The 13349-nt window shown below is 42.6% G+C and overlaps 1 protein-coding gene across 1 annotated transcript in view; it reads left to right on the top strand.

Moving 5' to 3' along the window:
- The first annotated feature begins 1493 nt into the window (after positions 1-1493).
- txnl1 (thioredoxin-like 1) overlaps positions 1494-13349 on the top strand; it is a 46740-nt gene continuing 34884 nt past the window's right edge. Inside the window, exon 1 of the mRNA XM_072573965.1 lies at positions 1494-1810. Coding sequence (XP_072430066.1) covers positions 1716-1810 — 95 coding nt within the window. The 5' untranslated portion in view covers positions 1494-1715. The remainder of the gene's footprint in view (positions 1811-13349) is intronic.

Genomic DNA, 13349 nt, shown 5'->3' on the forward strand with positions numbered 1-13349 from the left:
GAACAAAGAGACCTTAGAGTGCAGGTTCATAGCTTGCTGAAACTGGAGTCGCAGTTAGATAGGATAATGAAGGCGGCTTTTGGTATGCTCACCTTTGTTGGTCAGTACATTGAGTATAGGAGTTGGGAAATCATGTTGAGGCATATGGTGTGAAACTTGAAAGGGTTCAGAAAAGATTTACAAAGATATTGCCAGGTTTGGAGGTTTGAGTTAGTTATAGGGAGAGACTGAATAGGCTGGGGCTGATTTCCTTGGAGGGTCAGAGGCTGACAGGTAAATAGATAAGCTCTTTTCTCCATAATGGGGGTGGCCAAAACTAGAGATCATATATTTAAGGTGAGAAGGGAAAAAGATTTAAAAGGGACCTCAGGGGTAACTTTTTCTTGCAGAAGGTGGTGCATCTATGGAATGAACTGCAGTGGAAGTTGTGAAGATTGGTATAATGACAACATTTGAGAAGGCATCTGGATTGGTATATGAATAGAAAGGGTTTAGAGGGAAATGGAGTGTTGATAATGTCCTGATGAAGGGTTCTGCTCAAAATGTCGACTCTCCTGCTAGTTTGGTTGCTGCAGCTCCACATTTTATTGACTCTGACTTTCCAGCAACTACAGCTTTCACTAGTTCCATGTTTTAGAGGAATATAGGCCAAATGGAACTAGATTTATTTAGCATATCTGGTCAGCATGGATGAGTTAAACCGAAGAGTCTTTCCATTCTGTACACTTAAATGACTCTATAAAATATGATTAAATAGAAACATGAGTAAGTCACGCACTTGAGATGTACTGAGATCATGGCTGACCTGGTCACCCTCAACTCCACTTTCCTGTATTTCCCCCATAACCCTGGATTCCCTTAACTGATTAAAAATTAAACGCTTCAGCCTTCAACGTACGACGCAGCCGCCACAACATTTCATTTCGTTCTGCGATTGGACAACTGCATTTTAAAACAATAAAGATGGCGGTTGGCATTGGAATTGCCTCGGTGTATAATACGTTTGTAGGAGCGGCGACAGTATCGCAGAAGGTGGCCATTCCGCCCGTCGTACCCACACTGGGTCACTAAAGGCGCATCAAGACCAAGTTGCCACACTCCCGCCTTCCCGGTACGCCCAGGCACATTATCTCGGTCCGAATGGTCCCTCTAAAGCACTTCAATCAAGTATGCCTCCGCCACACCTTTCCGGGCACAGGCAGTACATCTCCACCGGCCGATAGAACCGGAAAAGCCCAAGTGCAAACCCTCTGGGCCTATTCAGTGAACGCTCTGCGCCATGACTTAGCAAAGTAGGAGGGAGGAGGGGGGAGGAGGGAGGAGGGGGGGGGGGGCGAACATGGAGACGGCCGATGACGCACGGGAAAGGGGCGGGGCCGAGTGGATGGCGGACCCTGACGGGCAACCGTCTGTACCAATGGGCGCGGGGTACCCGGCGATGCCGCGGCCGGCGATTGGAGGCTGTCGTCCAATGGGCGCGGCGGAAGGCGAGGTGGGAGGGAGTTCCCAATCTACCGTGGGCAGTGTCGGTGGAGATAATTTGTGTGTGTGTGTGTGGGTCGGGTTGGACTGACTGATTTAAACTGTGTTTTGGTTTTTTTAAATTAAAATTCGGATTTTTTTTTCCTGTCTTGTTTTCGAAAACAATACGAGTGAGGCCTGGACCGTACCGGGAGCCGCTCCTGGTCGACTCGAGACAACGCACTTCACTGACGATGAGGGTGAAAGTGGTGGCGGCCGACGCCGAGTTTCAGCCCGAGTTGACCAACGCCGGCTGCAGGTTAACGGTGGTGAAGTTCACCATGAAAGGGTGAGTGACCGCGGAGGACCCCTCCCCGATCCCCCCTCCCAGGAGAGCAGAGCAGTGCCGTGCCAAAGATAAGGTGCGACTGCTACCGTCTTCCGCCCCTCACTCAGGGTCGGCCCAAGGCTTTGCGGCCTAGCTCTGTGTTGCATCTCGTCAGCCGGGAGTGTCGGCGGCAGGAGGTGGTGCTGCCTCTGATCTGGACTGGGAGCTTTGTGCTGCCGGTTCTCTGAAGAGGCACTGAGCAGGGAGACCTGGTGTATTGACTGTTATAGTGACGGAGGTTGCGGTAGGAATGCGAAGACCTCATCCATATCGATAATTCAGTAATTTAATGGTGGAGACAGCGCGATGGTTAATTTATTGGTGCTCTTTAACACATCACAGTACAATGGTACACCGTATAATGTATCAGTGAATGTGTTTTAGAACAACATATAGTGGTTTAATAATATAAGAAAAACTGTGGATGCTGGGAATCTGAAACAAAAACTGAAATCGCTGGGGAAACTCAGCAGATCTGGCAGCACCCGTGGAGGAAAAGCAGCGTTAACATTTTCGAGTCTGGTGGTCCTTCTTCCGAACTGATAGTATCTACGAAAAGAATGGTATTTAACTTGAGTGGGGGGCCAAAACAAATGGCAATCGGGTAGAGGGGGAGATGTGTACTTCAGAAAAATCTGCAAGCACAGTGGAATAATATTAAGGGTTAATTTCCCAGTAACTGATGTTTGATTGCAGAATCCTTCTATCTTGTAAGAGGATGGGCAACTGTGCGCATCAGTTGGTGTTTCATTAAAGAACCACATAAGAGATTAGTATGGAATTGGATGTAATGTACTGACCTGGATAAAGGACTTATCAGCAGCCAAGAAACAAAGTTGGAATAAATGAGTCTTTTTCCAAGGGGCAGTCAATGACGAGTGGGATACTGCAGGGCTCAGTGCTTGGCAGCATTCCCTTAAGCTATGCATCCACACACTGCAATCGGCTTTTGCATACTAATTGTGACATTAATTCCAGAATTCATTGCCACACATGGACCTTGGAGGCACCAAAAGGTGTAAAGAGAACTTGAAGGAACACTGGTGCTTGGATCCTAGCCATTTGCAATGTAAATGATTTAGATGAGGGAATTAAATGTAATATCTATACAGTCATAGATATGTACAGCATAGAAACAGACCCATCAGTCCAACTTGCTCATGCTGACCAGATATCCTAACTTAATCTAGTCCCATTTAGAATCATGGAATCTCCACAGTATGGAAACAGGCCACTTGGCCCAATAAGTCCACACCAACCCTCCCCAGAGTAACCCACCCAGACTCACTTCCCCCACCCCGTCATTCTACATTTCTCCTGACTAATGCACCTAACCTACACAGGGAGAAAGTATGGACTGCAGATGCTGGAGATCAGAGTTGAGAGTGTGGTGCTGGAAAAGCACAGCAGGTCAGGCAGCATCTACAGAGCAGGAGAATTGACATTTTGAGCGTAAGCCCTTCATCAGGACCTAACGTACACATCCCTGAAAACTTATGGGCAATTTAACATGGCCAATATCCTAACCAATATCCTAACATCTTTAGACTGTGGGAGGAAACTGGAGCACCTATAGGAAACCCATGCTGACACAGGTTAGGAACTCCACACAGTCAGTCAGCTGAGGCTGGAATTGAACCCAGGTTCCTGGTGCTGTGAGGCAGCAGTGCTAACCACTGAACCACCATGCTGCTCACATCTATCCCAGAGGTGTGGGACACCCGGACCAACCAACCCAACCACCCCGTGGCTCAACACTTCAATTCCCCCTCCCACTCCACCAAGGACATGCAGGTTCTTGGACTACTCCATCGCCAGACCATAGCAACACGACGGTTGGAGGAAGAGCGCCTCATCTTCCGCCTAGGAACCCTCCAACCACAAGGGATGAACTCAGATTTCTCCAGTTTCCTCATTTCCCATCCCCCCACCTTGTCTCAGTCAAATCACTCGAACTCAGCACCGCCTTCCTAACCTGCAATCTTCTTCCTGACCTCTCCGGCCTATCACCCTCACGTTGACCTCCTTCCACCTATCGCATTTCCAACGCCCCTCCTCCCTACCTTTTATCTTAGCCTGCTGGACACACTTTCCACATTCCTGAAGAAGGGCTTATGCCCGAAACGTCGATTTCTCCTGTTCCTTGGATGCTGCCTGACCTGCTGCGCTTTTACAGCAACACATTTTCAGCGCTATTCACATAGCCATCCAAATACCTTTTAAGTGCTGTAATTGTACCAGCCTCCACCACATCCTCTGGCAGATCATTTCAAACATTGCTCCTTAGTTCCCTTTTAAATCTTGCCCCTCTCACCTTAAACCTGTGCCCTCTACTTTGGACTCCCCTACCCTGGGGAAAAGACTGGAGTGACTGTTCACCCATCCATGCTTCTCATAATTTTATAAACTGCAATAAAGTCACCATTCAGCCTCTAACGCTCTAGAGACCTTTCCCTCCAACTCTGGCAACATCCTTATAAATTTTTTCTGAACCCTTTAAAGTTTAACAACATCATTACTATAACATGCAAATGACAAATCTGGATGGGAATGTAAATTGCAGCGATGATGCAAATCTGATTAGAAAATTGAGTGGAAAATGCATGGCTGTTGGCGTATAATGTGAGGTTATCCACTTTGGTAGCAAAGGCAGGAAGGCTAATTTTTATCTGAATGGAGTTAGTTTGGTGGGTTGCAATGAGTCCAGGGTGTCCTTGTACGCTGGTTGCTAACAGTAAGCATGCAGATGTAGCAGGCACTGAAGACAACAAATGGTTTGTTGCTCTTCAGGTGAGGCTATTCAAGTATGGAAACAGGAATGACTTGTTGCGCTTATACAGGACTTTGGTAAGAACACAGCTAGAATATTGTTTGCAGTATTGGTGTTCTTTATTTGAGGGAGAATGTTCTGGCTGTGGTGGAGTGCAGCAGAGGTTTCTCAGACTGATTTCTGGAGTGGCAGGACCGATGTAAAAAGAGAGACTGGATCGATTCGGACTATCTTCAGTGGAGTAAGACAATAAGGGAAGTTGTTGTTGCAGGTTTCCACATTCTAACAGAATTTGACAGGGAAAGGATATTCTCGATGACGGTGCAATCCGGAACCAATGGTCACAGTCTAAGAATACAGGGTCATACATTTAGAACTGAGGTAAGGAATTTATTCATCCAGAGTGGTGAACTTTTGGAGTTCTTTGCTGGAAAAAATGTTTGAGGCTACTCCATTTTTAAGGAGTTGGATATAGTTTTTGGGTCCAATGGAAAGAAAGCTGGAACAGGCTATTGAGTTGGATGATCAGCCATGATCATAGCAAATGGCAGAGCAGGCTCAAGTGACCTACACCTCCTCTTATTTTCAATGTTTCCATGAGTCCCACTCTGCTAATGCAGCCATTCCCACATTTGCTGCAAAGGGAAACAGTAGCTTGAGAAGGTGCATGATTCACTAACCCCTGGTTTTCTCTGGGCCCTTTCCTCAGGTAGCTGAGCTTCTTGCTTCTGTTCGCTTCTAATGCCATTCCCGTCAGCCTCCTGAGGATCATTGGAATAAAATAATTTGTATACTGGATGTATGGGAAATTCTTTTGGAAAGCATATAGCGTTGCTTCCTAAATTGGTTTCAAATCGAATAAGGAGACCTGTTTCACTTCTGAGAAATAGAGGGAACAATTGGGATATAATAATATCATTGGATTTAGAATATTTATGATAAGGATGTTGGAGAAATTTAGTGTACAGTAAAAATGCTTAATTGGAAGATACCTCATCAGTAAATTGGAAGTGATATTGTCCTGGTCAATTATCATCAAAGATTGATTAGCAAAATAGTAATTGAATCATTTCAACTTTGAAGTTCAGCAATGCAGTAACTGCATTCCCTTGGAATAGTGAAACAGCAGGCATAGTTACACACATTAAAGTTATTTTAAGCTTAAAGTTCCTAAAATTATTAGTGGAGGGAGATAGAGTACAAAAACAAGTATGCTCAACCTCCATGCAATGTAGATTAAATTGCAGACAGTATCTTGTTCACAGCTGAATACCAAAACTTTGGGAGAATGCCAAAACCTGTGGGAGGGTACGAGAGTGGTATTAGAATGTTTACTGCTTCTAGAAAAGACTGACGAAGGTGAGATTTTATTCCTCAGAGCCAAACATAAAAAGGAAATTTATGTTTGAAACCTTGAAGGATCTTGAGTTAACTTATTCCGAATGAACTGTTTACAATGACAGAAGAGCCAGATGGTATAGGTTTGTGGTAATTGGTAAAAGAACCAGAGATTCAATGAGAGTGTTTTTTCTTTAGTTACTATGGTCTTGAAAGGGTGACAAACAAGAGAATAATATATTGAAAAGAACTAGATACGTTTTGAATGAGGAAGCAAAAAAATGGGGCTGTTGGATTAAAAGAGGGAGTGTGTCTAATTGGATTGCTTAAGAGGCATTTTTTGTGCCTTACCATACTATGAATTCATGATCAACTGCTGTCACCTAAGGTGATGGTGATATTTCATTTCTCCCCTTCAGTTCAGCTCTCACTATACCAAATAATGAATTTTTAAATCGTTTGACCTTGCAAACTCTCATCCCATTTCCAATCTGCCTTTCCTCTCCAGTCCCTGAATGTATTCTGTCCTCAAAAACCTAAACTTATCATTCTGGCAGTACTATTTTTGAACCCCACCTGGTTTCACTTCCCTAAAAATAGTCTTTAGTAAAATCACAGATGACAACCTACCTAACTGGTAAGCACGCTTTGCTCTTGCTTTCTCTGTTCCTAATGAGCTTATACTCATATACCCTCCCAAATTCAGCTCCCTTAATTGTGGCATTTCCATTACCTCCACCTGTATGCACATAGGAATGCAAGGAAGTCATTTAGCTCCTTGTGTCTTGTCGTCCATTTGATAAAACTGTGGCTGGTCTGCCTTCTGATGGTAGCTTGGATCTTTCAAGCTAATTTAAAGTTAGCAATTAATGCTTGAGCATTTCTTGTTTTCGGAAGAGTTCCAAATACTTATTTAGAAATGTTTCCTAGTATCTAATTTTAGACAGTGCCAATTTATACATACAAATAAATTAGGAGCAGCAATAGACCATTCAGTCCTTTAAGTCTGCTCTGTCATTCAATAAGATTCTGTGTTCTGAGTACCTTATTCCTGGACACCCCCAACAATACTGTGTTCCTTTGTCTCCCAAGAATCTACCTATCTCTGTCTTGATACAAAATCTATGGCCTTGGCTCTATGACCTTATAAGGTAGAGTTCCAAAGTTCCACAGTTCTCTGAGCGAAAATAACTTTGTCCTGCTTTAAAAGTTTGACCCCTAATTTAAAACTGTGCCCTAGTCCTAAACTGACTCACAATAGGAAGCATCCTTGCCCGTACATCTTGTCATAACTAATCAGGATCTTCTATATTGCAATCGAGCGACTCTCACTCTAGTGAAGATATGCTCGATTTGTCCAACCTTTTGCTCATAAGACAACTTGCTCATTCCAGATATTCATCTAGTAAAACTCAACTGAGCCACTTTTATATCCTTCCTTAAATAAAGAGATGAGAACTGTATATTATTCAGGATGTTTACCCGTCTTTGTCCAGTATAACTGAAGCAGATATCTTTCACCTTGTAACAAAGGAAAGCATTCCATGAGCGTTCTTAAGATATAACTTGTCAGTATGTCAAAAGCCAGTTTGATTATTCCCTGAAGAAAAAAAACAGAGTTGCGGATGCTGGAAATCAGAAGTCAAAATGGAAATCACTAGAAAAACTCAGGTCTGTCTGCATCTATGCAGAGAAAAAAACAATGTTATTGTTTTTGGTCCAGTGATCCCACCCCACCCCTCTTTCAGTTCTGCAAGATTTTCTTAATTTTTCCAGCAACTTCTGTTTTTGAATACTTCCTGTGTTTGTTCAAGATAATTAGTCCCTTTTGAACTTCCACTGTTTTAGCTTTTTACTATTTTTGCGATCTGTAATTGCCCTTGAGAAGATGGTGGCGTGCTGCTTTATTGATTCACTGCAGTTAATGTAGGTACAGTTGCAGTGCTGCTAGGTACGGTGTTCCAGGATTTTGATCTTACAGCATTGAAGGGATGATATGATTCCAAGTCAGGATTGTGTGTGGATTGTTTGTCTAGGTTGTAGAGGCCATGAGGTTGAAAGACTTTGAAATAGCTTTGCAGTTTGGAGTGTATCTTACATATGGCACAGACAATCCCTGGGTTGCGAATGGATTCTGTTCTTGAGTTCTTTCACAAGTCAATTTACACACAGTCGAGCACGATATAAAATACATGTTCATTGTATGAGGAAACATTTGCATGTTGGATCTTTAAAATTAATATTAATACACCTTTGTATGGAATTGCGTTCTCAAATACGCAAGTTCATAGGTCAAATGTTCATAAATCTGGAACCACTTGTACACACTTTGTCCATCTGCGATGGAGAGTGTGATGCTAATCAAATGACTTGTCACTGGCTGGAATTCGTTTTGCCACATATCTGCCCAAGCCTGAATATTTCCAGGTCTTGCTGTATCTTTTTCCATTTATTGATGGTATGTAGGCATTACTGGCTGGGCTACCATTTATCTTCCATTCATAATTGCCCTGTAGAAATGGTGGTCAGCTCTCTTCTCAAACTACTGTAATCCTTGAAGTATAGGAAACTCAATGCTGTTAAAAGGAATCTCCAGGATTTTGATCCCATGATAATGGATGTGGTGCCCTGTCAGGATGGCGTGTATTCTGGAAGGGACCTTGGAGGTGGTGGTGCTCCAAGTATCTGCTGCATTTGTCCTTTTTGGATGTTAGAGGTCATGGAAGCTGCTGTTGAGGAGCCTTGGGTTACTGCATTGTATCTTGTAAATTATAAACATGGCTGCCACCGTGTGTCAGTAATGAAAGGAGTGAATGTTCAAGGTGGTGGCTGTGTTTTCAATCAAGTCCCGTGGGCAGACTTGTCTTGGATGGTAGAAATATTGTTGGAGTTGCAGTCATCTGGGCAAATGGAATGTATTTCATCAGACATCTAACTTGTACGCTGTACTTTGTGGCCAGATTTTGTGGAGACGTGATAGGAGTTGCTCGCTGAAAAGTTTCTAACCTACTGTTCTAGGTTTGTATGTGGACAGCATCCAATGAGCAGCGAAATCGACGTTTCGGGCAAAAGCCCTTCATCAGGATTCCTGATGAAGGGCTTTTGCCCGAAACGTCGATTTCGCTGCTCGTTGAATGCTGCCTGAACTGCTGTGCTCTTCCAGCACCGCTAATCCAGTATTTGCTTTCCAGCATCTGCAGTTATTGTTTTTACCTTGTATGTGGACAGTTCAGTTCAATTTAGTTTCTCGTCAGTGGTAAGCCCTAGGTTGATGTTAGTCCCTCAACCAAGGGAAACGGTGGCGAAGTCAGAAACACTCTGCACTCCTAATCCAAAACCCCAGACTAATGTCTTGAGTCAGATGTTTGCATTCTACCATGGCAGGTGGTGAAATTTGAATTCAGTGAAGTGTGAAATTAATATCTTGCCCACTGGCAATTATGAAACTGTGATTGTGGTAAAAATTCAGCTGGTCTTTAGGGAAACAAATGTGCCATGTTATCCTTATGTAATCTGGCCTGTGTGTGACTCCAACTATGTAGCAATGTGGTTGACTCTTAACTGCCATCTAAAATGGTCTACCAAACCACTCGTAATGGATTTATTCATTTTTGATAAATCAATATTGCTTAACTGCTCTGACATTTGGCTGAGTGGCACGAGACAGAAATCATCGCTCGTGGGCAGCTACTTTTCAGTTTGTTGAACGTATCTTAAGGTTTCACAGAGGTTCTGAATTGTAGTCTTATCCATGTACCATATTTACAAATGACTTGGATGATGGGATTGGTAACCACCTGTGTACACATTTGCAAATTATCATTGATCAATGCTGTATTCTGAGCAATTTGAATAGAACCATAAAATTACAGAGATATTGAAAGATCGTGAACTGATAAAACAATGGCAAATGGCTCCTAGTGAAGGAAAATATGGGGTCCTAACACAAGTAGAACAGAATGTTCTGAGTGCCACACAATGGCTCATTGTGGAGAAATGCCAAGGAACAGCCTGTAAACAAAAAGCAGGACAATTCCAATTCAGTCAGTCTTATTGCAGGAGTTCCTCAGGGTGGAGCCTTAGCTTCACAACTGTCCTTCCCTTTTTCATAAGATCATAAGTAGGAATGTGTGATTGAAAGGTGTTCCCCTTTAATGACACCTCAGATATTGAAGATGTCCATGTTCCTTTTGCACCATCCATGCTTATGTTAAGTGGCAGTTAAAGTTGGAGCCACTCAAATGCCAGGCTATTGCAACGCAGACAAATGAGGATTTAAGCATCTCCACTTGACATTCAGTAGTCTTAAGGTAGCGAAACCTCCAACTATTAATATCCTTCAGATTACCATTTTCAGGAGCTAAACTGGAACAGACAAGTAAATACTGTGGTCACGAGCATATTGTCTTGTGCACAGAAAGCTTTCCACTGCCTGGATTAGTGGAGCTATATTAACACTCAAGCTCCATATACCATTGAGGAAAAAACAAGGAGTTTGTTTGGTGACCTTCCCAGTCGATGCTAAGTAGCAAAAAGTGCGTAGCATTTACAAGATTCATTGCAATATTTCACCAGGTTGCTCTACCAGCTAGAAGGACAAGAATAGCAGATGCATAGGAATCATTTGCACATTTGTCTCAAAGCTCCACACAATCTCTGACTTGAAACTATATCTCCATTTCTTTTGTTACTGCAACCCCAAAGTTCTTGCATTCCCTTCCAAACAGTGCTGTGGGTATCCAGCATTGCAAAGACTGCAGCAGTTAGACTAACAAATGAGGAATAGGGACAGAAGTAGGTTGTTTGGCCCCCTCGAGTTGTCTGCTCCACTGGTTCAAGAAGGCAGCTTTACAGCACTTTCTCCAGGGCACTTAGGGAGTGCTATTATCAGTAGACTATTTAATGCAGAGACTTTGATAATGTTTTGAGGACCTGGGTTTGAATCCTGCCATGGCAGATGATGGAATTTAAATTCAATAAATATCAGGAATTAGGAGTCTAATGATTGTGAAGCCGTTGTCAGTTGTTGCAAAAACCCATCTGGTTCAGTACACTCTCTTGGGGAAGAAGGCTACCATCCTTACCTGGATTGGTCTACTTGTGACTCCAGACCCAAAACAATGTGGTTGACACTTAACTGCTCTGAGTAATTTGGGTTGGGTAATAAATGGCCAGTGGCACCACACCCTGTGAATGAAGGTAAAAAAAATGCTGGACTAGCCAGTAGTGCCTACTTTGTATCAACAAATTTTAAAGAATTGTTCCCCATTAATGTTAAATTACCAATTAATAGAATAGAATATCCATTGTCGTGTGTACTCCGATGTAGAAGTACAATGAAAAGCTTTTACAAAGTCTCTTGTGGTGCCTTCTTAGATACTAGTACCTCGCTACTAATCATAGATACAAAAAAGGAATAAAAAGTCAGAATAAAAGTAGTTGCATTACTTTACAGAGTTTAAAAAAAGTTAGAAATAAGAACTTGTTAAAGGAGTGACATTACAGTCAGATAAAAGCATTTCAAATAAATGTTAATGTTAGGCTCTGAGGAGTGTTGTTGGTCAGAGACCTAGGAGTTCAGGTTCATAGTTCCTTGGAAGTAGCATCACAGGTTGGCAGGGTAGTAAAGAAAGTGTTTGGCATGCTTGTCTTTAGTCAGAGAATTGAGTATTGGAATTGGGATGTTGCGACTGTACAAGACAATTTTTTTTTTGTTTTCTCCTATTTTATTTGTCTGTTATTTTGGAAGGTAGATTTATATTGAGGTTAACCTTCTTAGAACTATTTCTCCTTTTCAATTATGTCTTTAAATTTATTGTGATCTCAATTAGATAACTTTTCAAGTATTGTTAAATATTGTCTTTTTCGTCGTAAAATCAAATATAGTAGGTTAGTTTTAGGACATGCTGTTGCTGAAAACTGTACTGAGAGCACCTGAACTCTGACATTTGCTCACCTACTTATTTCAATCTATAACAAAATTAAAACTGTTCTTCCAGTAAAACTCAAGGCACTGTGTCTTCATAGTCCTTCCTCCAGGAAAAATGGTGCCAATGTTCTTGTCTGCAAAGAAGAGGACCCTGTGTTTAAGTAGATACTCTATGCAGTTGTATAAAAATATGCTTTTTTGAACACTGTTCTTCTGGTCTAATGTTTTACTTCCAATACAAAATTTGTGCCGCTTCCAATAGGTACAAAAAAGTGCTCAGTACCATAGATGTTGTCTCACGATACTCTTGACAACTTCTAACAAGGCTTCACTATTTTTTGTACTCCATGCCCCTTGCTGCAAAGACTAGCATTCTATTTGTCTTCCTGATTCCTTGGTATACCTGTTAACATCCAAATCCCTTCCAGCATTTAAAAATAGCTATCTATCCTTGTTGCCAAAGTGGATAATCTCACATTTTCCCAATTTATTCCCACTGTTGCTTACTTGTTAGCAAACTCCTTTGTATGCTGCTTTTACACCTTGCTTTCCTTCCTTTGTAACAGTTCAAATTCCAACATATGCCATGGTGAGTTTCGAACATGGATCCCAGAACATTGCCTGAGTCTCTAGATTATTAGTAATTAGAACATAGAACATAGAACATAGAACAATACAGCACAGAACAGGCCCTTCGGCCCACGATGTTGTGCCGAACTTCTAACCTAGATTAAGCACCCATCCATGTACCTATCCAAATGCCGCTTAAAGGTCGCCAATGATTCTGACTCTACCACTCCCACGGGCAGCGCATTCCATGCCCCCACCACTCTCTGGGTAAAGAACCCACCCCTGACATCTCCCCTATACCTTCCACCCTTCACCTTAAATTTATGTCCCCTTGTAACACTCTGTTGTACCCGGGGAAAAAGTTTCTGACTGTCGACTCTATCTATTCCTCTGATCATCTTATAAACCTCTATCAAGTCACCCCTCATCCTTCGCCGTTCCAACGAGAAAAGGCCGAGAACTCTCAACCTATCCTCGTACGACCTACTCTCCATTCCAGGCAACATCCTGGTAAATCTTCTCTGCACCCTCTCCAACGCTTCCACATCTTTCCTAAAGTGAGGCGACCAGAACTGCACACAGTACTCCAACTGTGGCCTAACCAAAGTCCTGTACAGCTGCAACATCACTTCACGACTCTTGAATTCAATCCCTCTGCTAATGAACGATAATACTCCATAGGCCTCCTTACAAACTCTATCCACCTGAGTGGCAACCTTCAAAGATCTATGTACATAGACCCCAAGATCCCTCTGTTCCTCCACCTGACTAAGAACCCTACCATTAACCCTGTATTCCGCATTCTTATTTGTTCTTCCAAAATGGACAACCTCACACTTGGCAGGGTTGAACTCCATCTGCCACTCCTCAGCCCAGCTCTGCATCATATCTAA

The sequence above is a fragment of the Chiloscyllium punctatum genome, chromosome 1 (assembly GCF_047496795.1).
Source record: "Chiloscyllium punctatum isolate Juve2018m chromosome 1, sChiPun1.3, whole genome shotgun sequence".
NCBI classification, from domain to species: Eukaryota; Metazoa; Chordata; class Chondrichthyes; order Orectolobiformes; family Hemiscylliidae; genus Chiloscyllium; species Chiloscyllium punctatum.